The sequence below is a fragment of the Canis lupus genome, chromosome 9, assembly GCF_011100685.1.
Source record: "Canis lupus familiaris isolate Mischka breed German Shepherd chromosome 9, alternate assembly UU_Cfam_GSD_1.0, whole genome shotgun sequence".
Lineage (NCBI taxonomy): Eukaryota > Metazoa > Chordata > Mammalia > Carnivora > Canidae > Canis > Canis lupus.
Window position 1 is genome coordinate 54,820,557 of NC_049230.1, and position 27,621 is coordinate 54,848,177.

At 53.2% G+C, this 27,621-nt stretch overlaps 1 protein-coding gene across 4 annotated transcripts; it reads right to left on the minus strand.

Moving 5' to 3' along the window:
* Positions 1-340: 340 nt before the first annotated feature.
* LRRC8A (leucine rich repeat containing 8 VRAC subunit A) lies at positions 341-27,593 on the minus strand. 4 transcript variants are annotated; one of them, XM_038549110.1, is made up of 5 exons: positions 27,447-27,593; positions 24,162-24,268; positions 23,864-23,916; positions 7,491-9,655; positions 341-2,275 (listed from the first exon to the last, which is right to left on the minus strand). In XM_038549110.1, the coding sequence occupies exons 4-5, from the start codon at positions 9,645-9,647 to the stop codon at positions 2,000-2,002; spliced, it is 2,433 nt and encodes an 810-aa protein (XP_038405038.1). In that variant the 5' UTR covers positions 9,648-9,655; positions 23,864-23,916; positions 24,162-24,268; positions 27,447-27,593; the 3' UTR covers positions 341-1,999. The 4 variants fall into 4 exon arrangements, with proteins under 4 accessions (XP_038405038.1, XP_038405037.1, XP_038405036.1 ...); XM_038549109.1 differs by having other exon boundaries at positions 23,864-23,921; XM_038549108.1 differs by lacking the exon at positions 23,864-23,916.
* Between the last annotated feature and the right edge of the window lie 28 nt (positions 27,594-27,621).

A 27,621-nucleotide genomic window follows, 5' to 3' on the forward strand; every position in this document is an offset into this window, starting at 1 on the left:
CAGCTTCATGCAGGGAAGGCTACTGGCTCCCATTCCAGTGTCCTCCCACCCCCACCCCAGCTGCCCCACCCATCAAACCTCATGAAGGCCCAAACCACCGGTGATGGCCAGCTGTGGGATTCCCTGCTCAGGCCACAGCTGGCATGTAACAGGTGCTCTGTCCAGCCCATGCCCAGTCGCTGTCTGTCAGGAGCTTGTGATCTCCCAGGGCAGGGAGAGGGGCAGTTAACCACCTTCTAGGTGCCCATCAGTGGCCATTCAACAAACTAATCCACAGGGCCCAGCAGGACTCAGGGAGCTGAGGGAAGGCTCCCCCCATGACACCGAGACCTCCAAAAGCTACTTTCTGTTATAGATTTATTTGATATTTGAACAGAGTCTACAAGTTCAGACCCTCATGTAACGGATTGCTTCATGGTCATCAAAGGCTAGTGTGCATTATCTGAGGATTACATCCGCGGACATGACGCAGAAAACACAAATGGACAGACAAATGGACATAATCTTTAAGACAAGAGACGCTAAAACGTGCCTTAGTGTCCAAGTGATTGATCTAAGGTGGGGACCCTTCTAACACGGGAGACCCCCGGTGAGTGATCTAAAGTGAGGTGGCTTCTAGCCACCAGGCGCTGAGAGGGCTATGTGTGTGCCAGGCGCCTGGGACAGAAACTGGAACCAAAATCTGGGGAGTCTGCCCTCCCAATGGCGACCTCCCCACCCAAGACCCCGCCTCCAAGTGTCTCTTCTGAAGGACCATGTGGTAACAGGGCTGATGTCAGCAGCTGAGGCTAGTGGTGGCACTGGGCAAACTCATGACACACGAGATGGGAAAGCAGAGGCCGGGCGAGGTAGCTCCTCCTGGCTCCTTAACACTGTGACGAGGAATGGGGAGGATGGAGCACCGTTCATCCGGGAATTAGCCAACCCGAGTCTCCTCCTTTCTTGGCAGCTCCCGAACATTCCCTTTGGCCAACAGCCACAGAAATGAGTGCCTGCCAAGACACATGGAGGAAAAAGAAAACAAGACACCAAAAACAAAACAAATAATAATAATAAAAAAAAAATCCGCCCTCGGAGAGGAGAGGAACAAACAGAACTCCTGGACCAAGGTCACACCAGACTCGGAAGACATCCTGCAACCTGCACCCCGGGGGGAAGGAAATACAGTTCAGTGTCTTGCTGCTCTGCTCAAGGAAAGCTGCCGTCCTGCCCTGAGACCTCAACTCAACTCACTGGCCTTTGCCGTCTTTTTTTTTTTTTTAGTTTTTTTTTTTTTTAGTTTTTTTCTTTTTAATACCCAAACCATCAATTTTCAAAGCTTTTAAAAAAAAAAAAAAAAAAGTTGTTTTTTTTGTTTTGTTTTGTTTTTTTACTTAAAAAAAAAAAAATCTAAAACTGATGAGACAAGCCCCAGGCCTGGCCTTCCCACCTGGCGGTCTGCCGTCCCATGGGCCACACCGCCAGAGCCCAGCCTGGCACTGCTGGGGCAACTGTCACAGCAGGTTCTCCCTGACCCCTCTGCTCGAGTCTGGGTAGTACTGCCAATGGCATCACCAAAAGAAAAGGGAAACTGCCCACCCTTCCTTAAACATTCCCGATCTGAGCTGAGCTTTCCTGGGAATGTATAAGTTATCTGGAAGGAGGGGATGGGAAGTGGAAGAAAATAAATACCAAGAGCTAAGTAGGCATCCCTGGGCCTTTGGCGTCAGCTCAGCCTCTTGGGCAGAGATGGCCTCCAGTGGGGAGGCCCTGATTGTCCAAATACTGCGCTCAAAGACACAGGTGTCTAATCTCCCCAACAGGCACCCGCCCTGGGGGGCATGAGTCTCAGAAGGACAAAAGGGGCCAGCCCCTCAGGTACTGTCCTGAGGCTGCAGCCCAGCTGACAGCCGGCCCCAGGCTCCTGTCTTGGCTGAGGCCCGGCTGGCCACCCCTGGGCATCTGGGTCCCTGGGCCTGAGGACTCCGAAGCGGGCCGATGCTCAGCTGTCCGCCAGCACTCAGGCCTGCTCCTTGTCGGCCCTCCACAGCCGTTCCTTCACCTCAGGTGGCAACGTATTGAACAGATCCTCCTCAACCACCAGGCCGCTGCGCTTGAGCAGTGGGCACTCGCCCAGCTCCACGGGCAGGCACTCCAGCCGGTTGCCCCGCAGCTCAATCTGGGTTAGGTTGGTCAGCTCACCCACCCTCGAGGGCAGGGACTGCAGCACGTTGTTGCCCAGGTGCAGGGCCCGCAGCTTCCGGCACTGGAAGAGTTCCGGGGGCAGCGCCTCAATCTGGAAGAGCAGGAGCAGAGGACCAAAGTGAGGCGGGGAGGCAGCTCAGCCCTGGGGCCTTGGCCACAGTGTCTCTCCCCACCCCTGGCCCCAGGCACTAGCATCTTCTCTGAGGCCACAGTGTCTCCCCCCACCCCTGGCCCCAGGCACTAGCATCTTCTCTGAGGCTTCTTCACCAGCTCCCTGGGCCCATACCGCAGCACCCTCTGGCCTAAAAGCCTGGCTGACTACCATCTGTATGTGAAGTCTCAGCTCCACAGTCACTTCCTCCAGGAAGCCTTCTCTGACCTCTTGGGTAAACTATGGCACCCATGACCCCAGCAGCACTAATCTCCCCCGTGGTGAGGCTGTTTGATCACCTGTCACTCCAGACCAGGCTGTGAGAAGGCAGGGCTGGAGCAGCCCGGTTCCCTGTTGTCTCCCGACACCTGGTACCCTAAGAAGCCTATCACACTAGCTGGCTACTATCAACTCTGCCCCCTCCTCCACTGTCTCTCCAGGGCTCATTAGGAACCATGCTGTGGGGCCTGTCTGGTTTAAGAACAATTTATAAAAGAGAGTGGCATGCTGAGAAAATCACATGCCCCAGTTGCTGAGCACTGTGGGGATGTGCCAGTAGGGGGTGGGGACCCCAGCTCTGTCACTTCCATGTCCAGGGACTCAGTCTCCTCATCTGTCAAGTCACACCCTAATCATAAGTGCAGGGAGCCCAGTATTGACCATTCCTCTCCTGATTTTGCAAAAGTTCAATGATGGGCAACACCCACATGCAACTTCCTACACAGCAGGCTTGCTCAGAGCATTAATGCTATTAACTTACTTACCCTATGGAACCACCTGCAAATACCCTATAAACACCACTTCTGCTTTAGAGATGGGGTAACTTTTCCCCAGAGGCTCTTAGGAAGCTAACGTGCCCAAAGTCTCACAGCTGGGAAGTGGTGAGCCAAGACTGAACCAGGCTGGGCAGCTCATGCTCTGCTATCTGTCTGCACTGTCAGTGGAGCAAGGAGCAAACAGTGGGGTCCCAGTGGGGACCTGCTGTGTCCCCGGGCACACAGGAAAAGCTCCATGAATGCCACCTTCTTTCCTGCCCTTCTGTGAGGAGTCAGCTAGAAACATGGATTCTTACTGAATCTGTCAGCCAGAACCATCTCCTTCAGATGTGCTGGGCAGGAGGGACCCATGTGACCCCACGTGAGGATGACGGAGAGCCCATTTAATAACCCCCCTGAGGTGGCTCTGTCACTGTCCCCATTGTCCTCTGGAGGCCTACAGAAGTGAAATGCAACATGTCCAAGATTGCACAGGAGAGGATGTAAGTAAGCCTTGCTTCCTCTGATTCAGAGCATGTGCTGCACTCCCATCCTGCCAAATACAGTGCTCACTGGCGGTATAAACCTGGGCAAGTCCCCTTCCCTCCCTGAGCCTTGGTTTCCTCCTCTGTAGAATGAAAGGTAGGACTAGAAACACCTCTCGCCTTCAAGGCTGAGGGCCTTCGGGCAGACCTGGACCTTAGGTGCCTTGGTGTTTTAAAAAAGACTCCTGACCTGAGCCTCCCCAAATAGCCACTGTTGTGCCCAGCAGTCAAGGGATGGAGCCAAGGTGGCTTCCAGGTGAGCAGGGCTGAAGGTCAGGGACACGACGGTTGAGAGGGCATGACGGGAAGTGGGCTCTGGCTGGACTGAGTGGCCTGAGCCTCCTGGAGAGCCCACTCCCTGCCACAGTGGACTCCTCTATCAACCCAGGCAGCAGTCAGGGCCGCATGAAAGGCCTGGCCCAGTGAGTGGCACAGCTGGGGTTCATGTGCAGAGCTCCCTCCCTAGAACGCCCCCATTTCCAGAGCACCCTCCACCCCAGTGTGAGCTCTCTCCAGGTCCTTTTTTTTTTTTTTTCTCTCTCCAGGTCCTACAGAGAAAAGAGAAGGTGTCCCAGTGGCTTGGTGCCCCACCACAGCCACCCGTGTCCTTTGGACTCATCCTCTTCCCAAGGTGTCACTCAACTGCTGAAGGCTTGAGGTCCTTTCCCATCACCTCAATCCTGTTCCCTCCTACCTTCCAGGGACCTCAATGGCTCCCTCATCAGCACTGAAGTAGTCTCAAGTCCACCTAGTCTTTAAAAGAAGAGACAACCCTCCCAAAAGCCTCTGCGACTGCTCCACTGCCCTCCATTCCGCCTAACAAATCATATGGAAAAAGCACTGTCTCTCTTTCACTGTGATCCAGCTTCTGCCCCTGTCCACCCCTGAAACTATCTGGCCAGAGTCACCAACATTCCCTCCTAATCCACTGAACCTGAATCTGCTCTTTCGCCTAACTGTCCCACACACTCCTGCCCTGCCTTGCTCCCACTCCCACCCCAGAGGTGTGACCCAGACTCCTTTCTCCATCCATCTACTCCCTGGGGGTCTCAACAAGGACTCTTCTCCATCCAGGACCCCGAGTGGGGACAGGGAGGACAGCTTGAGCTTCAGGCTCACTCAACACAGTCCCTGGGATGTCCCAGGGACCCTAGATGCCCAACAAGGGACATATGCTCTCCTCTCTGAAAACCAGTAACTCCTCCTGCATCCTGTTTCAATGACCCATTTTCCTAGGCAGCCAAGTGAGACCTCTCCACTTGTCCCCATCGGATCCAGCCTCAACCCGCAGATTCTCCTGCCAAGGTCTCTCTCCCCAGGGCAGCCTCTCGGTCCCGGCCTCACCCCTCCCATGGCTACATCCAGGCTTTTGGCCAGCTCTTGACCACTCTCTTCTCGCCCCTCAAACCTACCCCCTCACAATGCAGCAAGAGACTCACTCCTAATCCATCTACTCGATCAAAAAGAATTAGCTGAACATTTGTTGTGTGTCAGGCACTGAACGAAAGAGCTAAGATCCACGGCACCAGAAAAGGGGAACAGAGAAGATCCAATGGAAGTGAGGGAGTGGGAATGGGAAGAACTGGACTCCCCTTATAGACCTGGCCTCAGGGGAAAGTCCAAATTCCAGGGGCTGCTCAGCTCATCGCTCCTCCCCCACTGACAGAAAGAAAGCTCTCCCTTTCTAGAGTCTCCCTTTCTTTTTTATCTGGCTAACTCCCCTTGTCCATCCTCAGGGCCAGATAGGATGTCCCCTCCCTCCAGGAGGTCTGCCTGCCCTAAATTTGCATTGAGACCACTCCTGTGTGCGCCCAGGAGCCTTGAGAGGGGCAGCCAGTGGGCCCCGTTTATCCCTATGTCCCTAGCACCTTGCTCTGCCCTACGAGTGTTCAAAAAAATTTGCCAAATCAATGAGAGAATGAATAAATGGATCTGTAGGCAAATGAACGCATCTTCCATGTCCATTCGCCTGAGTTTAAATCTAGGAAAAGAGCAGCAAAGGGCCTGAGCCTGTCACACCTACCCCTCCCTGTCTACCTGCAGCCCAGGGTGGCTGGCAAAGGAGGAGGAGAAGGACTCCAGCTTAAAAGGATGAGCCCACAAGCAGCAGCCCAAATGAACTTTTTCCCTACAAAGGCCTCTGGCATTCCAGGGGCGGAGACAGGATGTGATTAAGCAGTGTGCAAAACAGGGCGTGCAGAGGGTCTCCTTCCTTGGACGGACAGACAGCGTGCCTGTCGCCAGCTCCTTTCCTGAGGGGTGACCTCAGCCGACAGACATGACCTAACAGGTCTCCTTAGGGTGAGGAGCTGGGGGCAGGGGATAGAACTGTGAGCCAGGCTGGATGCCTGCTGGGCCCTCTACCAGGAAGGAGGGTTCAGCAAGCCTCAGGTGCCCACACACAGCCCGCAGGCAGCCAGGACAAAGGAGGCATGTTACAAAGGGTCGTGAGATGCTTAAGTTGGACCCAACTCCAGGGGCAATCTGGCCCCTGCCCAATGCTCTAGGGGAACCCTTAAAGAAGGGGTTAGGGTCTGTCTGGTGCTCCCCAAATGTGGCTTTTCCCCCAAAGAGTCCAATTTTCTTGATCAGTGGCCTATCCCAGGCCCTGGGGGCAGATGTTCCCACATGAAGCAATCTGGGATCTGACCTTCACCCTTATATACTAACAGTCATAATTTGGGGGAGGAAGATAGGATTTTCCACAAACTAATACATGGGGGAGTCTGGTTGGTTTGCAGCAAGAGAGGCTTAGGGAAGAGGGGAGGGGGGCCCAGACCCTCCCAGACCCTTCAACTTGAGTGACATTGAAGAAGGTGTGTCCTTTCCCGGGGCAGGGGCATTTCAAGGACTGCCTGCCTCTGAGTCTGAGGCTGCTGAAGAGAACTCCAATCAGGAGCATCGTGCCCTGTGCAGCGTGGGCTGCTTTGTGCCACCGGCTGCAGTGCAGGCGCAGAGCTGGTGTCTGGGCTCCCACCACCATCTGCCTCACTGTGCCAGTCTCTACCTTAAAAGTAGGAAGCGAGAACAGGTCACCCTTCCTGCAGGTCCCCAGGAGGCATAGGCAGGGGGAGGAGGTCCTTCTAGTGGTTGTGGCTTTGTTTGCACTACAGGGGCCAGACCACAAAGCCACAGGAGCACCCTTCCCTCATCCCCACCCACCTGCCTCTGAGAAGCAGCCTATGGGTGGGGGGCTTCCCTGGCCAGGCAAGGGGCTGGCACATAGGGCTACCAATGATTTGCAAGGCGTCACCTCCCATACTGCTGGCCTGAAACGGTTTGCACAATTTCCTCTCCAGAAAGGCAGGTGGTGACAAGCAGAGGGGGAAGGGTGTAAGCGGGGCCAAGAGCTACAGAGACCACCTGGCTTCACCTCCATGAGTACCAGCCACTCATGGTTTCTGTCCCTGGTAGACCCAGATCCGCCCTTCAGCTCCAGATGTGGTCTAGAACAAACTGTAGGCTAAGTCCTGCCTCCCACAAGCCAGCCCTTGGACCTCTTGCCCCTCCACATCCCTGTCTACAAGGAACCCACCCCAGGTCACCTCAGGGACAGACCCCACCTGACCACATCATCCCTCCCAGATGGATGCAACATCCTGTGGCAAAGACAGGCTCCCCGACCCAGAGACCCAAGACAGCGGGTCTGTGCGGTGCAGCAGTGAGGGGATCTGTATTCTCAAAAAGCTCCTCCCAGGTGGCTCTGGGAGTCATGTGAAGACCCCCAATCCAGGAGGATCAAACCATCCTGGCCACCCTGAGACACCGTGCCTCCTGAGCAAACCTCCCCACCACTCCTCACCATGGGCCTCAGCCAGTCCACCAACAGAGCCAGCCGCGGCATCGGCCACTCACCCGGTTGGCCGTGACAGCCAGGTTCTGGAGGTTCTGCAAGAGGCCGATGTCGGCAGGGAGGAAGGTCAAATTGTTGTGGCTGAGGTCCAGGTAGCGCAGCTTGCGGCAGTAGAAGAGCTGGGTGGGGATCTTCTCGATCTTGTTGCGGTTTAGGTAGAGGCGCTCAAGGTTGGTGAGATTGCCAATCTGGATGGGGATGTAGGCGATGTGGTTGTACCACAGCTTAAGGCAGGTGAGGCGGTGCAGGTGCTGGAAGCTGATGATCTCCTCGATGGTCTTGAGGTTGTTGTCCTTGAGGTCGATCTCCTGCAGGTTATGGAGGCTAAAGATGGAGTGCGGGATCCGCTCCAGGTCGCAGCGTATCAGCTCCAGCTCCGTCAGGTTCACCATCTTCTTGAGGCTATTGAGGACGATGAGCTTGGTGCCCTCATTGTTGATGGACAGTTTCTGCAGGTGCACGCCCACGTCGGTGACCACTTGTGGCAGCTTACTCAGATTGCTCTTGAGCCGCAGCACCTTGAGGCGCTTGAGCTCACGCAGCCCGTCAATGACGATGTAGCGGTTGTTGTCAGCACTCAGGTTGCCCGTCAAGTGCAGCTCCTCTAGCGTCTTCAGGCTGTAGATCCACAGTGGGATCTCCTTGATGTCCGTGAACTTGATGTGCAGGGCCCGCAGGTTCTCGCGCAGGAAGGCCAGGGCAGGTGCCTCAATCTTGGCTGCCGTGTGGTACAGCCACAGCTCCTTGAGGCCTGTGAGCTGCGCAATGCTGGGCGGAATGGTCACGTCTGGGATCAGCTCCAGCTTCAGCACCTCTAGCTCCACCAGATCGAACACGGTGTCAGGGATGCCGCTGAGCATGAACAGGTGCAGCTCCAACTTGTCCTGTGCATTCTTCGTGAGCCGCTGGCGCAGCTTGTCCAGTGTCCACTCATTATTGAGGTTCAGCTGCCGCAGCTTGTTCTCACTCACTTCCGAGAGGAAGACAGCAAAGCGCTTTGAGTAGAGTGGGTCGTACTGGTCGATGAGGTGGAGCATAAAGGCAAAGTCATTCTTGACGTCGGGGATGTCACTATAACTGCTCTCCTCACGGATCGACTCAAATGAGTACTTCTTGAGGGACCGTCGCAACATCCACCACAGTGTGTACATGCAGATGAGCCCATAGAAGATGACCAAGCTAATATAGAAGGATGCCAGGATCTTGAAGAGCGTGGCCAGGGGGTGGGCACAGCGGTAGGTGCGATAGCCCGTCAGGCTCTCGATGTCGACTGTACAGTCCACGTCGAACTTGATGTTGTGCACGTAGTAGACAGTGTAGCAGATGATGAGCATGAACTTAATCACCTTGATGATGGTCTGCCGCATATAGAGGCGGTACACGATGTCCCCCTCCTCCACGTGGGTCCGGAACTTCTTGACCTTCTCAAACAGCGCCTTGGCCTGCTCCCCCTCTTTCTTGTCCAGCACACCTGTCTCTGAGCGGTCCACAATGCCCTGCTCGATCCGTGACTTGGTCCGCTGCAGCATGGGCACAGTGGCCTCCACATCTTCACTGACCGTCGACGACTTCTTGTCCATGGAGCCATTCATCTTGCTGAAGGCCGGCTTGGGGTCGCTCTCTTCCACCACCGTCTCTGACAGGGCCCGCGTAGTCCATGGTGAGTCAAAGCACTTGAGCAGGATAGACACAAAGTGCTCTAGCTTCGAGCTGGTGCGCGGAAACTTGAACCAGAAGTTGCTACAGGCCAGGAAGATGAGCGTGTGCAGGAGCACCAGATAGGGGAAGTACTTGGCAAACCAGTGCAGGCGGTTCTCGTAGCACACAGCATCCACGTAGTTGTATTGGTGCCGGTCGAGATCGTACTTGATGCCTGTGGGGCCTGTGCCAGGGGGCGGTGGGACCGTGGAGTTTGGGTAGGTGGGCTCTGGGCCTGGGGCTGCCCAGCCTCGGAATGAGTCATTGCAGGAATCCTTGGTGACCCACTTACAAGGCAGGCAGATCATCTTGTCCTGGGTGACCTGCAGCGTGCCCCCAAAGACTGCGATCATCAACATCACAATGGAGATATAGTCTGTGAACACGTCCCACCATGGCTTCAGGATCCGGTACGCTGGCTGCGTGTCTGCAAAGTAGCGGAGCTCTGTCACTGGAATCATGGTTCAACCTGCAAAGGACCCACAGGACGGGATTACTGCAGTGTGGCCTGGCTGTCTGGGACCCAGGCGACAATCGGCCCATCGCCCAAAATCCCACCTCAAGTCTAGCTGGGAGTCACAGTGTGACCACTCACAGGGTGGCCGACCAATCAGCTTCTCCCCAGAAACCATGTGGCCACCAGGCAGCGGGGAAACCACCATGAGGGAAGGCAGGCGGCCTCCCCACCTAACAAAGACCAAGCACTAGAAAGTCAGGACCGTCAGGACCCACGCCAACAGATTGCTAATGTGGCCTCCCCCTGCATTCCAGCAGGAGCATATGGGAATTCCTGTCCAGACTCCATCCTATTTATGATCGGGCTGACCAGAGGGGCTTGTGGAAAACTCTTCAGTTCACTTGGAACCAGATGCCGTGACGTTGCCCCAGTGACCAGAAGAGGTTCCCTCAAAGTATGGGAACTCCAGATATAGAAGAGGAAACTTGATGTGAACTCACTTTTGTAAAACAAACAGGGACGTTTAAAAAATTCTACAAGGGTACACGTAATTATGTCCCTACAGGATCCTGAGGGGAGACACACACACACACACACACACACACACACACACACACACAAAAGAGGGGGTAGGGCCAGCAGAGAAAGGACAAGAAAACAAGACCGGTTTCCACCTCATGCTAGATGACATCACATTTATTATTATTTATTGTCTCTGGCTGGGTGCATCTACGTGTATAAGGAACTAAGCTCAGGAAAGTAAAGTCACCTGTCCAATATCACCCTACTACTCAGGGCAGTGCCTGTCCCTCCACCTCCCTACTTGGGTCTTCATTGCTGTGCAGGCTCACTGTCCACCTGACTATGCCAAGAGTACCAAGAGACTACGCCCCAGAGTCCAGCTTTCCTGTCCCCTGGGGTTCCCAGAACTCAGGTCACCACGGGGCCAGCAGACGCCACTATCCACCCTGGGCCACCAGCTCCGGCCCAGAGATCGGCCCTCCTGGTGAGGCTAGGACTCACAGGCCAGGGTGAGTGGCCACCCCACAGGAAGGCCTGGGCCTCTAATGACCGGCTGGCTTCTCATACCACCCACACTCCGGGAAGGGGGCACTCCAGGGAAGGGCCCGCTGAATCATGCAACCAGCCTCCAGCTGAAAGAAACTTGTCTCTCCCTCCCTGGTTCCCCAAATCCACATCTAGGCAGGCACCCAAAGACTGGGGACAGGAAGGGAGGAGGGCCCAAGACGAAGGGCCTGAGGGCGTGCAGCAGCCTGCCCCTGGAGTGTCCCGAAAGAGACTGCCACGGCAGGACGCCAGACGCTGGGGGCGGTGCAGTTTATGAGCAGGCAGGATGTGGCTGCAGCCTCCTAGTTTTGGAGGGAGAGTGGGTGTGCCAACCTAGAGGGGACACCCGGTCTCCTGGTGAGGAGTGGCCTCTGGGCCCCTGCTGTCCGGGGCTTTGCCCGTGTTGTCTCTTGACTTCCAAGGTGGGAACTGTTCACAGCTCCGTTTACAGGTGAGGGAACAGTAGGCTGAGAGAAGGAAACAATCCCGTCCATTCCATTCTGGTATGTCTGGTCCTTATCCTCCCCTGACCCCAAATACCTGGTCTCAAGAGCATCCTGAACTCGCCACCATCCAGGCCTTGGCTCAGCCCTCCAGGGACAATCAAAGTGACCAAAGTGTCCTTGCCTCTGGGGCCTCTTGGTACAGTGTGAGCATGTGGGCCGCAGAGGGCGAGGCAGAGGAGTGCCCAAATCATCGGCCCTACGACAGGGCAAGGGGCAGCTGTGGCTACAGCTTGAAATAGGTGCCACCTTCCTGCTGAGAAGGGCTTCATAGAGGTTTGGGGCGGGGGGCAGAGCTGGGAGTCCAGTGCAGGACCAGCCTCTTGGAGGTGGACTGCCTGGAAGGTGGGGGACACCCTCTAGCTGCACGCCGTGTTTCTGCCTCACCTCTGCCACTGACTCACTGTGGAACTCTAAACGAGTCACCGCCCCTCGTTGACTGGGTTTTGGGAGAAAGCTGGAAAGAAGGTACAGGTACCAAACCTGAGGCCTTAGTCCCGGGGATGCCAGGGAAGGGGCACCCGCCCCATGACCCAACCCCCGAGAAGAAACAGGTGGCTGGGCCAGCCCCCGCTCAAGTAGCTCTTGCTGAGGACTGAGGACGGGGTTGGGGGGAGAAGCAGTGGCACTGAGCCGGCCTCTGCCAGCCCTGACCTCACTGCGGGGCCATAGGCGAGGTCCTCACTGGCTCTCGGCCTCAGGTTCTGCACACACCCCACAGGGTTGCTGGGAAGCATCCATGGTATTTCAGGCTTTTACAGTGCGTAGCACAGAGCGGGGCAGGCAGGCAGTTTGGCACCTCCTTGTCATGCTCCTCTGGGCAGAAGTCTTTGGAACACAGGAGGTGCTCAATAAAAATCAATGGGTCTCAAGAGAGGGCCTGAGAAGGGGACAGGGCAGGCATGGGGCCCAGGGGAGGGCAGGGCCCGGGTGTGGCAGGGAGGGAAGGCAACAGTGAGTTTCAGGTGGATGTGGGCAGGGCTGCACATCCTCACAAGGAGGAAGCTGAGGCAGAAGCTCCCAGCCCTCTCTGCTTGGCCCAACCCAGAGGGCCCTGGGGAAAGGAAACAGACCCCCCAGGTAGGGATCTCCAGTGCAGGGACACGCCCCAGGAGCCAGTGGTGACTCAAGAGCACTAAATACCCGTGGGGGTGGGGTGTGGGCGCAGCTCCCAGTCCCAGACTGGAGACTCAGGGCCAAGTCCAGGATGTACACATTGTTCTAGCACACCCCCCCCCCCTTTTTTTTAAAGTAAGCTCTACACCCAACGTGGTAAATTCACAATCTCAAGATCAAGAGTCACATTCTATCGAGTAAGCCACCCAGGCGCCCCACTTCTTTCTGTCTCTATAAAGTTGACTAGCCTAGGTACTTCATAAAATTGGAATCGTAACAATATTTGTCTTTTTGTGTCTGGCTTATTTTGTTTAATATAATGCCCTCAAAGTTGGTCCACATTTTAGAATGGATGTCAGAATTCCCTTCCTTTTTAAGGCTGAAATAGTCCCCATAACCATTTTACAGATGGGGAAATTGGGGCTCTGAAAGAGATGCCATTTGCCCAACTTCACACTACCTGTAAGTGACAGAGGCCACCTTCACAGCCAGATCCATGGTGGAGCCCAGATAGGCAGTGCCTCCGGGTAGCCACTCGGGTGAAGCAGATCCCACTTGGCAGCAGCCCTAGGACCCACTGGATATATACAGTCAGGAGAGCACCACTGGGAAATGGGGAAGATTCAAGGAAGTGGGGATCTTGTTCCCCAGTTACAGAAAATACCCCTTTCAGGACGTTTCCTGCAGGCGGTATGTTCATCCCCACCCTGTGCTGAGCCCTCCCTAACCGGTATAGCCTCCTAGCAGAGGTATGCAACAGCTTCTCTCCCACGGCCTGGTTCCCTGTCCCAAAGGGAACAAAGATTCTGTCATGGATGTGACCACATTTTATAAAAGGTAGTCAAGGTACCAAGGGGTATGTGATCCCAGGCCTGTGCCCACCCTGTACATGTCTCCCTTCCCAATGACTGCAGCCCACCCTGAGCAAGTCAGCCAGCAAGGCTTGGCTCTAGAACCACTGATGCCACGAGACACCCCCTTGTCCTGGCCACCCTTGCGTGTAGCCAGCAGGGAGGGAACAGCAAGTTCAGAAGCCCGGACTCCTTTCCGTCATGACACATTGGTTTCCCCGTCCATAGACTAGGGGGTGAGAACAGGTACCCTGCCAAGCTCTCAGGATTATCAGAAATCACAGAAATGAGCCTTCCCAAACTGTCTGTGTATGGCCCCTTGGTCAAGTGGAGAGTAAGCCTCAAGCTCCATGATATGAGCTTAGCGCTGGAGGGACAGCCGGGCCAGTCTGGGCTCTGCCCTGGGTAGTGTAGTCACCCTGGGCAGGCATCTTCATGTCTCTGAGCCTTAGCACTGCCCCATCTGTGGAAGGGGGGCTTAAACAGACATGGGCCTGGCCCTCCAGAGCAATCCTGACTTCAACAGTCAGAGGTAATTGAAAAGTACACAGGACAGGAGCACAAGGGAAGGAAATGGAAGAAGGAAAACCCACCTGTCTGGCTCAGGGCTCAGGACTCAAAGATACCCAGGAGAGACATAGGTAGGCAAGGCCTGGCCCACAGTAGGTGGGCAGTAAGCACGTCCTGCCACTAAAACACAACATGGCCTTTTCAATGAAACCAAGTAGCTGTAATGCCACTGTGAAAAAAAAGTGAGATTCAGAAAAATAAATAAATAGAAATTCATTCTGATAAACCCTTGACCAACAGTCCCTGCACCATGGGAAGGGATTCCCTCTTAAGAGTGGAAATAAGAAACAGAATGAATGGAAACTGATTTTTTTTTTTTTTACCAGCATGTAATATCTTTGTGATTGAAAAAAATTGTAGAGTTCCAAAGAAACAGAGCCGAAAGAAAGAAACAAAGAGTAAGATAGATCAGCCCTTGAGTATGGGGATCAGGTGTTTTTTGAAGCTCTGAGAGGACAGTTTGGGGAGGGCAATGGGGAGCTAGGTCAGATCAGGTTACATCTCTGCCCCAAGAGGTGGGGAATTTGGAGAGGATCCTGAATAGAGGATAAAGATGAATGAGTTTAACTCAGGAGGTTGAGAGAAGGCAAAAAGGCAATGTGCCTTGCTGTCCTCTGAGCTCTGGTCTGGCTACTTGTTCTTCCAGAACAGAGCTAGACACTGTACCTTCCTAGAAATCAGGAATTAACATCCATCAGTGAGGTGGGAGACCCCTGGCTATACCCAAGAAAAGCTCAGGAGGCAGTGGGCAAGGGGCCATCGAGGAGCCAGGGTACTGGGGAAACTGAGAGTCCCACAGGACAAGGGCACTCCAGATTCATGTGGGTCCCTTGTACAGAGCCCATGATACGGAGATGGAGAGAAGATCTGCTGAATCGGGTGGGAACTCAGGAAGAAGGCAGCTGGAGGAAGGATAGCGATTGTCTGGGAATGATTCTAGGACAAGAATCAGTTACAGGAATGTTCATCACAGTGTTATTTATGCCCTAGGAAAATTGGAAACAACCCAGATGCCCATTATTGGTGACTGGTTAAATACTTATTAAATGATCAGATGATAGACTATGAAATGAAAACATGTTACAGCAAGACACCCACTGACTTGATAAGAGGAAAACTGTCTGAAGCATGTTACCTGCAAAAGTAGGTAACAGGGGTGCCTGAGTGGCTCAGTCAGTTGAACAATTGACTCTTGATTTCAGTTCAGGTCATGACCTCAGGGTCGTGAGATCAAGCCCCAAGTCAGCATGGAGTCTGCCTGAAATTCTCTCCCTCTGCCCCTCCCCCTGTTCATGCTCTCTCTCTCACAAGTAAATAAATAAAATCTTAAAAGAAAAAAAAAAGAATAGCTAAAATAATTTGGAAGAACAAGGTGAGAGGAGACTTACTTACAAAGCTACAAGAAGTCAGCCAATGTGATGTTGATGTAAGCATAGCTGGATAGAGGAGCAAGCCTAGAGATAGACCCTGAAGTACCTGGAAAGAGACACGACAGTGTTGGCTTTCCAGGTTAGAGGAAAGGAACGGTCATCAACAAATTGAGCTGGCTCTCAGTTATTCATGTGAAAAAAACATAGCCTTGTCTAGTTCCTTATACGAAAATAAACTCCAATGAACTGAAGACCTAAACCAAAACCTGAAAATGTCTAAAGAAAGAGCTAAGAAATCAAGTTAGGACAGGAAAGGATTTCCTATCACAAAGAGTACAAATCCTTACAGGAGACGATTGATATTCTGATCACATTAAGTTAAAATATATGTATCCTCAAAGAACATAATAATAAGCAAGTAAAAAGAATCCACAGGGCTGTTAGAGATATTTGCAATGTGCACAGCTACCAAAGGATTATTATCCAGGACAAATACAGAACTTCTAAAACACAAGAAAGAGACAATCTAATAGAAAAAAATGGCAAAATACATGAATGGGGGGGGGGGGGCGCCTGGGTGGCTCAGGTGGTTGAGCATCTGACTCTTGATTTTAGCTCAGGTGATTATATCTCAGGGTCGTGAGATCAAGCCCCAAGTGAGGCCCACTCAGCAGGGAATCTGCTTGAGATTTTCTCCCTCTCTCTCTTTCCTTTTGCCCATCCCCCCGCTCCCTGGCTTGAGATTCTTTCTTTCAAAATTAAATAAATAAATCTAAAAATAAAAAATAAAAAACATGAATAGACAACTCACAAGGAAAAATGCAAGTGGAAATTAGTTAATGTATGAAATTAATTCCTAATCTCATAACTAATCAGGGAATGCAATCAGATGCCATTTCACTCACCTGTGACTGACAAAAATGCTGAATTCCTAGAGGAGGTTAGGATGCACACATCCTACAATCCAGCAACTTCTCTCCTAGCTATAGATCTCAGAGAGTCGTTTTACACACACACATTAAGCCGTGAACAAAAATGCTCATTGAAGAGTTAGCCTAACAGCCCCAAATCAGCAGCAACCCATCCATCAACAGGAGAAAAGATAAATCATTATTGTCATACAATGGAATGCTAAAGCAATGACTTAATGATCTATATCTACATGTACCAATATGAACAGACCTCAAAAAAAAACAAGCTACAGAATAACATGTTATGCATTATGTAAGGGTTTCTGTAATATATATATATATATATATATATATATACACATACATACATATATATATATCCAAGTGTAATAAAGTTATAAAAAACCTGGATGGCTGGAGAGCCCCAAAATCAAGACACTAATTACATCCAGAAAGGGAAGAGAAAGGGATTGGGAAAGAGGCTTCACTTGTGTCTGAAATATTTTGATAGAGAATATATCTGAAGCAACTGTTATAAAATTACGGTCTGACAAAGCTGAATCCTGAATACAAAGATATTTGTTCTGGTTTTATACTTTTCTGTGTGCTTAAACTATTTCATACAAATTTACCAAAATAGTCATCCGTTTCTACCTGTCCTGGTGGGTCGTCTCTCTGGTCCTCACACCTGCCAGGCTCAGCTGGAGGCTACCACTGCCAGAGTAGCAAATTCAGCCTGTTCTTCCAACTGGCCTGCTCCTGACCGGTGCAGCGGCACCTGTGGTCTCTGAGGATCCTGCAGATAGCAGTACCAGCCCTGCCTGGTGCTGCCCTGCCCCCAGGGCACTGCCAAAGTAGGTAGAAGGCAGCCAGACAGACCCTTTCCCCATCATGGTACACACAGGTGGGGAGAAGGGGGTCCAGGTTCCCGTGGCAAGACAGGAGTATCTCTGCCCCTGGGGATGGGGGGTATCAGAGAAGCAACCTGGAGAGCCCCTACTTTCCCCCAGTGGCAGGCAGATCTCAGGGAGTGCAAAGTGCAAGAGTTCTGAAGCTGCGAAGACACAGGTTCAAAGCCAGCTCTTGCCTGAAGTCATTCCACGAGCCCAGGCAAAGTATTAGCCCGAGCCTCTGCTTTTACCACTTTAAAATAAGAATAGTGCTCCCTACTTTATATATCTGTATACAGGGACCCAAAGGTATCCAAGAGATTAAAAAGAAGAAGAAGAAGAAGAAGAAGAAGAAGAAGAAGAAGAAGCAGTAGTAACAGCTGTCTAGTAGGGAAATATACGCTCCATGAAAGAAGCCAGTCACAAAAGGACAAATGCTGCAGGGAATCCATTCATATGAGGCAAATAGTCAAATTCATAAACACAGAAAGTAGAATGGTGGGGGAGGGGAGGGTGCAGACCTAGTGCTTAGCTGGTGTTTAACAGGTACAGAGTTTCAGTTTTGCAAGACGAAAACAAATCTGGAGATCAGGGGTGATGGTGGTGGTTGCACATCGATGCAATGGTATTAATGCCACTGAAGCACACACTTACATATGGTTAAGAGGTAATTTTCAAGATATGTATTTTACTGCAATTTAACAAGATTAGGGATTCCTCTTTTTAAAAAAATTGTATAGTAACTTGTTACTGTACGCATAGAAAAATCGGGAAAGCTATACATAGACCTATATGCAGTTAAGTCTGAGGGCGGATAAGATTGTAGAGGATTGTCTATACTACATACTCTTCTATTATTTAAATTTGGTACTTTTGTGAGTAGGAAAAATACCTGGGGAGAAAACTAAAAGAGCTTCCTCACTGTGTGGTTTCTGAGTATTGTAAAAGTTTACGAGAAGTACATGCCATCTTCTGCTAGACAGTTGGCCCACCCTGCCTGCCCCACCCTGGTGACAGCTACTCCACAGGGCGCTGCCCTCCTTGTAGGGGAAGCTCAGACCTTGGGGATGCATGACTTCTCCTGAGCCTCAGTCTCATCAACTGCAAAATGGGAATATTGCCATACTTACCTCAGAGGCTTACTGTGACTTTTTTTTTTTAAAGGTTTTATTTATTTATTCATGAGAGAGAGAGAGAGAGAGAGAGAGAGAGAGAGAGAGGCAGAGACACAGGCAGAAGGAGAGGCAGGCTCCATGCAGGGAGCCCGACGTAGGACTTGATCCCGGAACTCCAGAATCACACCCTGGGCTGAAGGCAGGCACTAAGCCTGCTGAGCCACCCAGGGATTTCCCCCTTACTGTGACTACTTAAGTGACATAAGGTGTGTAATCCAGAGGAAGGTGCACTATACTTACTACAACCCACCGCCATCCCAGAAAACCCTACTAGAGCTCAGTGGGGGAAGACACCCAGGTGAGGACAGAGCCACACAGGGACAGGTATCTCCATGCACAGACCGGACCACCCTTGGCCCTCCAGGGCCTGACCGGTCTCACAGATCACACTCAAGCCTTGGACTTCTGGATCCCCTGCCAGGCTCAGGACCCCAGGAAAGGACAGAGGCAGAGAGGTGGTGATATGCTCTCAAAATCACCCCTTAGGTATCCATTGACATTGTTTATTTCTCCTTGATGCTTCTTACAGATGGGGAGGGGAGTCTAAAGAAATGACATGCTGCCCACTCCGTCCCCGAGGGGGACCACCCAAGCATGCTCCAGCCCTCACATCGGCCTGCAGAGCTTTGGCTTTCACACCCGAGCCACCATGGCAGGCAGGCTGGGCTTCGGCAGGCAGGCTGGGCTTCAGCAGGCAGGCTGGGCTTCGGGTAAACAGGGAATAGAGAGCCTTTTGTTAAAGCCCAAACAGAGATGCTGGGCAAGCTTCCCAGGCAAGAGGGGAAGCAGGAGGCTGGCGCCCCTCCTTGTACCACACTTAGGAAGGCTGTCTGTCCCTCCACTGCTCTCCCAGGGTGGGGGGAAGGGCGACTCCCGAGAAGCCTGAGGAGGACCGTGGGTCAGTGGCCCTGTGCCAGAAGGGCTCTGGGCCTGCGAATCTGTTCCTCAGTCAGCACCCCTGGGCCTCCTCTGGTCCCAGGGCTGGGAGTGGGAGGAAAGGTCTCACCTCATCATCTGGTGTATAGAGCTCCCACCCACTCAAGAACAGGGCATTGCCCTCTAGGCCCCCACACACACTGGGATGAGTCAGCAGCAGGCTGGGGGCATTGCCTGGCACTCACCCCACAGAGAAAGGCACACCCGCACTTCCTGGGAAAGGAAGAGGGGACACGGTCAGGGCAGAATGGGGAAGGGACAAGTTTCACTTCCAAACTGCTCTCACATTTGGGCTGGGCTTCCCAAACAGGTCCATCCTCATGTAATCTCGCAAGGCTGAAGGCTGTGGCCTGCGTTAGAGGGTGAGGGGTGACAAGTGAGGAACACCTATCTGGGGCTCCCAAGACACACACACATGGAGCAGCAGGCCAGACTGGAGGCCCAAGCTGCCCCCTGGCCCCACTAGGCTGGCCTTGGAGCTCCCAGCTACTGACATGGACGACATGCCAACCCCACATCCAGCACTTCCTATGCCTCAGCTCCCCATCCCCAAGGACAGCAGTAAGGTGGCTCCCTACTTCACCAGTGGGTGACCTTGGGAAAGTCACTTTAGGTCCCAAGGCCTCTGGTTTCCTCTTCTGTAAAATGGTTCATGAGTCGTAGTGAGGACTGAATGATGTGGTCCATTGAAAGCTTTTGGCCCAGGGCCCGCCACATATTAAGACTGCAATGTTAGCTGCTGTCATTGTTATGGTAGGTTTCATCAGTCCCTTTATGGGAGAGAGCTTAAGTGACCTGCCCACGGCCACAGAATGTGGAGATGAAGGGCAGATCACCACAAGGCTGATTTTCCATTGTGCCAATCTGCCTCACAGGCAAGCAGGTCTCCTGAGCCTACCTGAGCACCCAGAACCCTGGAAATGCTTCCTAGGACAAGACCAACCCCCTTCTCCTGAGGGGCACATGGAGTCAAGGCCTCCCTGGGGAACCATAACAGAACATACTCAGATGCCTCTGGTATCCTGGGCATAGCTTTAAGGAAACTCAAGAAGGGAGCCCCCCTCTGTCGGGTCTCAGCCCAGAAGCCAGGTGCCATATGTAGGCCTATGGGGACAGAGGGGCCTTGACCTGTCGGGAGCACTGGCACTGCCTGTCTGGACAGGATGGGGGCAGGAGCAGCCACAGGAGGTCGCAGACACATCTGCTGAGACCCCTGGCGGACCGGGGCCGAGGCCAAGGTGAGCTGCCTAAGGCCCGGCTCTGGGGCTGGAGGGGGCTGCTTCCAGAGATCGAGATGCAGGCTGCCAGGTAAGAGGCCAGATCCCTGTGTGCCCAGCCCCCAGTCAGCACAGCTGTCAACACCCGACTCTGTCAGAGGGCACAGGGCTGGCAGTGGCACCTCCGAGGGCGTCCTGGTGGCATGTGAGAGCCGTGGAATTTTACAGCTACTTTTACTCCAGGGGAACATCACCTTGGGCAAAGGCTATCCTACAGCAGTCCATTTAATTTTGAGGTTTTAGGCTCTCGAGAGATGGTTAAACATAGAACTTGCTACGAGATGCAGGAGCAATGCAATGGGAAAGATAGCAAGGAAGTTTGTGGCTGGGAGTAAAAGCTGTTCTAGAAACCTCAGTCCCACACATCCTTGAGGGGGGGGGTGCTAACCCCACCCCTACCCCACCACACATCACTAGGACCCCTGGTCCTGAGGGGAGCTCGGCCCTGCCTCTACAACAAGGACATTAGAGGGACTCCCTGGCTACTGGCTAGACGTGGGGAGCAGGGCTGCGAGCGTCACTCTGTTCAGCGTCTCCTGGCACGGTCTGCAGACCACCAGCCTCATGACAGCCTGGGAGCATCCTCAAAATCCTGTCCCCTGGCTCTATCCCCAGCTGGGACTCAGCAGGTGTGTGGTGGTGGGTTCTGGGGAACAGCGCCATGAGCCAGCCCCTGGGCAGCTCTGAAATACCTCCGAAACTGAGAACCCAGAGAAAAAGAAAAACGGAAGATGGGGTAGCCAAAAACATTCCGGTTTAAGACCCTGGCTTCACCACCTGAGGCAAAAGCCCTCGTCCCTCCGAGCCTTGGCCTTGAGCCTGTAAAACGGTGGAACCACCTCACAGAGGAGAGCTGCCATTGTGTACATGGTGACTCGGCACACCATCCGGTGCTTGGACTGTGACCACTGAGGACGACTGTGGGACAAGGCCCTGCTGCTAGGAGGAGGGAGGAGGTGGAGAGGCCAATTCCTGGGGCCAGAAGCATCTGGAGCGAGAAGAGAAAGAGACTGTAGGAAAGAATAGGAGGAAGAAACACAGGTGAGGAAGATGGTCAGGCCAGTGAGCCCGAGAAGACCACCAAGTCAGAGAAGACCACCAAGTAAGGGACACCTCATTCCCAGCTCGACCCTGCCAGACCACAAAACCAGGCTGCCAGGCCTGAAATCCCTCCTGCCCCAACAGAGCATCTTTTTTTTTTTTTTTTTTTTTTTTTTAAGATTTTATTTATTTATTCATGAGAGACACAGAGAGAAAGAGAGGCAGAGACACAGGCAGAGGGAGAAGCAGGCTCCATGCAGGGAGCCCGATGCAGGACTCGATCCCAGGTCTCCAGTATCAGGCCCTGGGCTGAAGGCAGCGCTAAACCACTGAGCCACCCAGGCTGCCCCCAACAGAGCATCTTTGAACCCAGGTCACAGGGAAGCCTTCTCCTCACCTGCCCACCCTTGGGGTTAAAACCTAAAAGGAGGGGGGCCTGGCTGGTTCTGTCAGTTAAGTGTCTGCCTTTGGCTCAGGTCATAATCTTGGTGTCCTGGGATAGAGTCCTGTGGGGAGTCTGCTTCTTCCCTCTCCCTCTTCCCCTGCTTCTTCTCAAGCTCTTGCTCTTACTCAGTCTGTCTCAAATGAATAAAATTAAAAATATTAAAAAAAAAAAAACCCACAAAACTTGAAAGGAGAGGGGCACCCATCTGGCTCAGTCTGTGGAGCATGTGACTCCTGATTTTGGGATTGTGAGTTCGAGCCCCACATTGGGTGTAGAGATGACTTAAAAATAAAATCATAAAAAAAAAAAAAAAAAAAAATCCAAAACCTGAAAGGAGCATTCCAAAGGGACCAAGACATCCCCCAGGAATCGCCAGGGTAAATGAGTCAGGGCCACACACAGGCAACATGGCAACTCATGCGTGTCCCTCCCAACCCCCAACCTGGCCCCTGCACTAGGCAGTCAGCAGAGGCTGAAACCTCTCAGGCCAGCCCATGCCATTCCCTCCAAGCTGTCCCTGGTACGGAGGAGGAATTCTGATCTCAGATAAGTAGGACCCTGCTGCTTCCTGCTCATCCCCGGCCAGAGAGACCTCAGCTCAGGCCGTGCCTCCCCTCTCCTCTCCCGGAGGTTGAGTTCCTCAAAACCAATAGGAAACTCCAGCAGGGCAGGGCTAGGGTTGGCTGACCTTGTCCCAATAAACAGGAGAGTCAACAAAAATCACACACCAGGCATTTCCTACCCTCCCTGGGCTGCTGTAAATGCCCTCACAAACAGATCCAAACCCCGGGATGGTGAGGAGGGGAGCACCAGGGTTATGCTGATGGGACTCATACACACAGCACATACCCTGTTGCCAGGAAAGAGGTCCTGTGGGAGCCAGGAAATGAAACAAAACAGGAGCAAACTGTGAACCAGCAGCCCTCACAAAACATGACAGGGAAAAAATAAGCAAACAGTAATAATACAGTGGAATAATACACTCCTCCTCATTCATATCTCTGGAGATGGGGATCATGGGAGACTTTCGCATTCCATGATATCAGTTATAAAAACATGGCAAACATACAACTATGTTGGTAATTACAAAAAATTAAAAAAAAAAAAAAACTATTTCTTTTAAAATCTAGGCTGGGGAGGGCCAGGTCTTCTTTAACCAAAGGCTGAGGAGGTGACAGGTGGATATAGGGAGGCCTTGGGCACAGAACAAAGGACCTTGGCCTGGGATTCCAGGATCTGAGTCTAGTCCCACATCCCTCCTTCCTTCCTGAACTCTTGGGCAAGCTGCTTCCTCTCTCTGAACCTGTTTCCACATCTGTAAACTAAGGACAAAGGCCAGTGCCTGAGCCTCCTCAAGTGGTGAGAGGAAACCATTGATAAGGGTGTTCTTTTTTTTTTAAAGATTTTATTTATTTATTCATAGAGACAGAGAGAGAGAGAGGCAGAGACACAGGCAGAGGAAGTAGCAGGCATCATACAGAGAGCCTGACGTGGGACTCGATCCAGGGTCTCCAGGATCACACCCTGGGCTGCAGGTGGTGCTAAACCTCTGCGCCACCGGGGCTGCCCAAGGGTGTTCTTATAAATTCTAAAGTAGTCCATCCAATACCGCTAAGGTTATGGAACACATCCTAGGACATACTCTGTTAAGTGGCTTCCCTTAATCAACATATTTAATCTTCAAAATACCCTAAAGGGAAGTAGGGTGCTAAAATTATTGCCTTTTTACAGCTAAGGAAACTGAGACTCAGAGAGGTACGGTGACTGGCTCACAGTTCCTCACTGAACACAAGACGGCTAGGAGTCAAATCCGGGTCTAAGAAGTCTAGGTCCTATCCAGTGCACTTGCCTGCTTTGGGAACCAGTTTCCAAAATGTAGGCCAAGGAACCCCGGTTCCCAAAGGTGTCCACATGACCAAGTAAGTATGGGGACACACGTCCTGCTGGTTCCCTCTCCAAGACTCATCATGCTCACTTCAATGCTAAGAGTCATGCAGCAAGGACAAGTTGTTTTCCAGAGTTATCTAGCTACTGCGACCACAGAAACTAGTGTTCTAGGGAACATACCTTGGGAAATGTGGTCACAAGACAGTCTGGCTAACAACCCGGCCTGACAAGATCTGTGCTGAAAGAGAAAAAATAGAGGTTCACAATGAAATTTAACATTGGCATGTAAAGCCCAGCGGCCACTGAGTCAGGAGAAGGAAGAAGTGTTCTGTCTCCTGCCACCTCTGCCCTAGATGCCCTGGACCTACAGTAAGAAAAGCAAAGGATTGCAGAGATGGAGATCCTGCCCTTTGCCCCCTATGCTGGGGAAGGCACCTGACTGGAGGCTGGCCTGGAGGGAGAGGGGCCCAGTCCTTACCCCGTGGACGGCTCTGCTATCTGCGTGTTGCCTGTCGGTGCTGAGGCTGGCCGACGTCTGTCTGGGCAGGGTCTTGGCATTCCTCTCGCTCCATGGAACCTGCCTCCCTATGAGGAAGCAAGAGCTACTGTCAGCAGGGATGTGTGACTGTCAGAATTACCTGCTGTGCTGCCAACATTTTCTGAGTGCTTGCTCGGTGCCAGGCCCTAGGCTGGGCCCTCAGGGTGACAAGAAAGAACCAGACAGGCTATTGGGAGATGCCAAGTCTACAATTACCACTGGCTGCTGGGAGCCCAGAGCTCTGCTGGGGGTACCCAGAAGCTAAGGGAATATGGACAAAGCATTAGACCCAGACCAGTGGGGTCAGAGAAGGCTCCCTGGGAATGATGTTGCCTGAGTTGACTCCTGGGGAAGGTCAGAAGCTGGAGGAAGAGCATTCCAGGCAGAAGGAACAGCACAAGTTTGCCTGGGAGAGAACATGATGTCTAGACGATGCTGAGTGGCTCAGTCTGGCTAGATCTCTGACCAGAGGTGGGAGGTGGCAGGACAGGAGCTATAGCGGCGCAAGCCAGGTCCAGGCAAAGACACAGCCTCAGCCCAGACACACGAGTTTACCTCAAATACAAAATCCAACCAGCATCTGGTAGTCGGAGAGCATTTAGTGAGCATCTACTACATGTCAGGCACTCTGCTGAGAACCAGTCACAAGGCTGAAAAGGACAAGTCAGCAGGGTGGGGAAAGAAGTGCGAGAAGACTACAGTAAGGCTGGGGGGGGGGGGGCGGAATATCTAATCCACTAGGAGTCAGGATTGTGGCTCAGCCATCAGGAAGGCCAAAGGATAAGCAGGAGTTAAGAGGAAGGAGGGAGTGCAGGGCAGACCAAGAGACCCGAATGGCTCTAGGAGGGACCGTGGAGCCTTTTAACCACGTATGCTGGGGAGCATTTAACACACTTACTCAGTGCTAGGCACTGTGCTGAGAGGAAAGAACAAGACAGTTCCCAGCCTGGAGGAGAGATAGGTCAATAACCCAGGAAACCCACACAGGGTGACAGCACCTAGCAATAAAGCACCTAGAGCTATAAAGGCACAGACATCTCTAAGACAGACTTTACCCCTACCCTGCGCTCCTCAAGGACAGGGCAGCCCAGCCACTTGCCCATGGCACAGCCTGAACCAGAACTCAGGCCTCAGGACTCCCTGTCACTGATTCTACTAGTCCTCCCTCTTTCAGGAAATACACACTCACCACCCCCAACAGAGCTAATGCCTCCTTCCTCCCTAATATTGCTATTATTATGCTGGCCACTGTATCCACGTTGTCCTGCCTGCATCTCCTCCCAGACTGCAGCTCAAAGGAGGCCAGGGACTGTTCTCCAGCATCATTCCTGGTCCAGGCCAGGCACATCCTAAAGAATGGCTAAATGGATGATTGGGCGAATGAATGTTTGAATGATCAAGGGATGGAGAGATGGTGTGCTGGGCTCTAGGGCTCCATATCCAGCCCACTGACTCTTCATAAGGTCTTAGGCCATTAACCTGTGCCTCAGTGTCCCCATGTGAAAACCTAGAATCACCTTCACTCTCAGGAGAGGGGGTCAGGAACCAGGCTCATATCTTCCCTCCAGCTCCTACAAGTGCGGTCTAGGCCAAGCCAGGCAGCAACCCAAGGCCCAGCCACTTCCCCAAGTTCTGACCCAATGGGGCAATCCTCAGGAGCCCACCCTGTCCAGAAAGGCCACTCAAAGTTTGTAGAGGAAACTGCTTCCTAGTGGGTGTGCCCAAGGCATGGAGTACAAAAGCATATCACTGAGTTGAGGCTGGGGCGTCACAAAGATTTCTTGGGCCCCTGCTCTGTATCCTGGAAGGCAGAGGGGCATTATTAGACCAGACCCCAAAGCACCTCTAAGACTGGGAAGACAGGAAGGCAGAGGCCGGTCATTCACACCCCAGCATCTCTCCAGTCTGCCAGCACATCATCTGTCCTTGCCTCCCCCCGTAAACCAGAGGAAGACCTGACCTTCATGAAAGCAATGCCAGTGTGGCTGAGACCATGGGCACTGCCCAGTCCCTCTGAACAAACTCCCACTCTCCCATCCCCTCCACAGGAAATATCACCAACAGCAGACCTCCTCCCCTTCCTCCTCCTGCCTCCAGTCAGCCTGCTGGTCTGCCTGCCCAGAGGGGTTAAAGAAACTCCTAATGGAAAAAGTAGGTGAGTCCCAGGGGAGCTTTTCAGCTCCACCAAATCCCTCCTCCAGGATTTAGGCCCAAATTCCCTTTCCCTCACCAAGCTCTCTCCCTCCTCATCCTCACACCTCATCCTCAAAAGGCTTCCTGGGACAGAGCTGGGGAAGAAGCATCAGGGGAGTGTGGTCAGCCCCACCCTTCCAGGCAAGTGCTGATCAGAAGGGTGTCGGACACCCCCCAACCATCTCTCCTCCTTCCCAAAAAAGGCAGTCGGTAGTTGCATCAGCTGAACACCAGCCCAATCTTGGTTCACTTCAGCCCCGACCGACGGAGAGGAAGAAGCAGTTAACAAAAGCAGCAGAATCATCGTGAACCCAAACCACCTTGGCTATGCTCCTTCAGCCTGGGAGCCAACTTTGCAGGATCTCCAGCCCGGACCCCATCAGATCTGGCTCTCCGGCCCATATGGATGCACAGCACATGGGCAGGGCCTGGGGCCTCAGACCCCGAGCAGATCTTCCCGGGAACCCCTGTCCAAACCGGCCCCAAGATCTTAGCCAGGGATCCTGCCCCCAAATCAGGGCCCTGTTCCAGCGGACCAAGAGGAGGGAGGGGTCCAAGGGAAGAGGAGGGGGCCAGGAGCCCAGGAGAAGAGAACAGGGGAAACCTCTGAAAACGAAAGGGAAGAAAAAAAAAAAGCTGCCAAGGAGAGCCCAGAGGTGGAACCTCTAGGAAGTGGGGAGAGTGTGCGTATAGGAGTCAGGATCTGGGGGAACTCGGGGGATGACAGGGGGGCCAGGGGGAGCCCAGGCGGAAACTCCCGGTGTGTAGAGCGCAGGGAGGCACTGGGGTGCCTGGGAGGGGGCTCGCGCGCCGCGGCACCGCGGAGAGGGTGGGGCCCGGGAGACCTGGAGTACGGGGGAGCCTGGAGGTAGGCCAAACTGGGCTGCCGCGGGAGGCCCCCCGGGAGCCAGCCGCTGCTAGGAAAGCCCGAGCTGCCCGGGGCGCCCGGGGCCGAGCAGCTGGCCGGGGGCGTGTAAGAGTGGGTTTCGAGAAGTGACAGCTCGTGCCCCTTTCCCCGCCCCACCCACTCACCTGGTCCCTCCGGGTCCGGCCGCCCAGCAGGCAGCCCCGCGCCCCCGCCGCTCCGTCTCGCCGCCGGCCGCTGCGCCCCTCCGGCGCCTCCTTTTGTTTGTCCCTCACTGCACCACTCATCCTCCTCCGCCCCGGAAGTGACGTCACCACCGGCGCGAGCGCGGCGGCTGGGGAG

Coding starts and splice junctions, on each gene's coding strand:
- LRRC8A (XM_038549108.1), bottom strand. CDS start 9,647: ATGATTCCAGTGACAGAGCTCCGCTACTTTGCAGACACGCAGCCAGCG. Junction 2,276..7,490: donor TGGCTGTCACGGCCAACCGG/GTGAGTGGCCGA, acceptor CTGCTCTTCCAG/ATTGAGGCGCTGCCCCCGGA.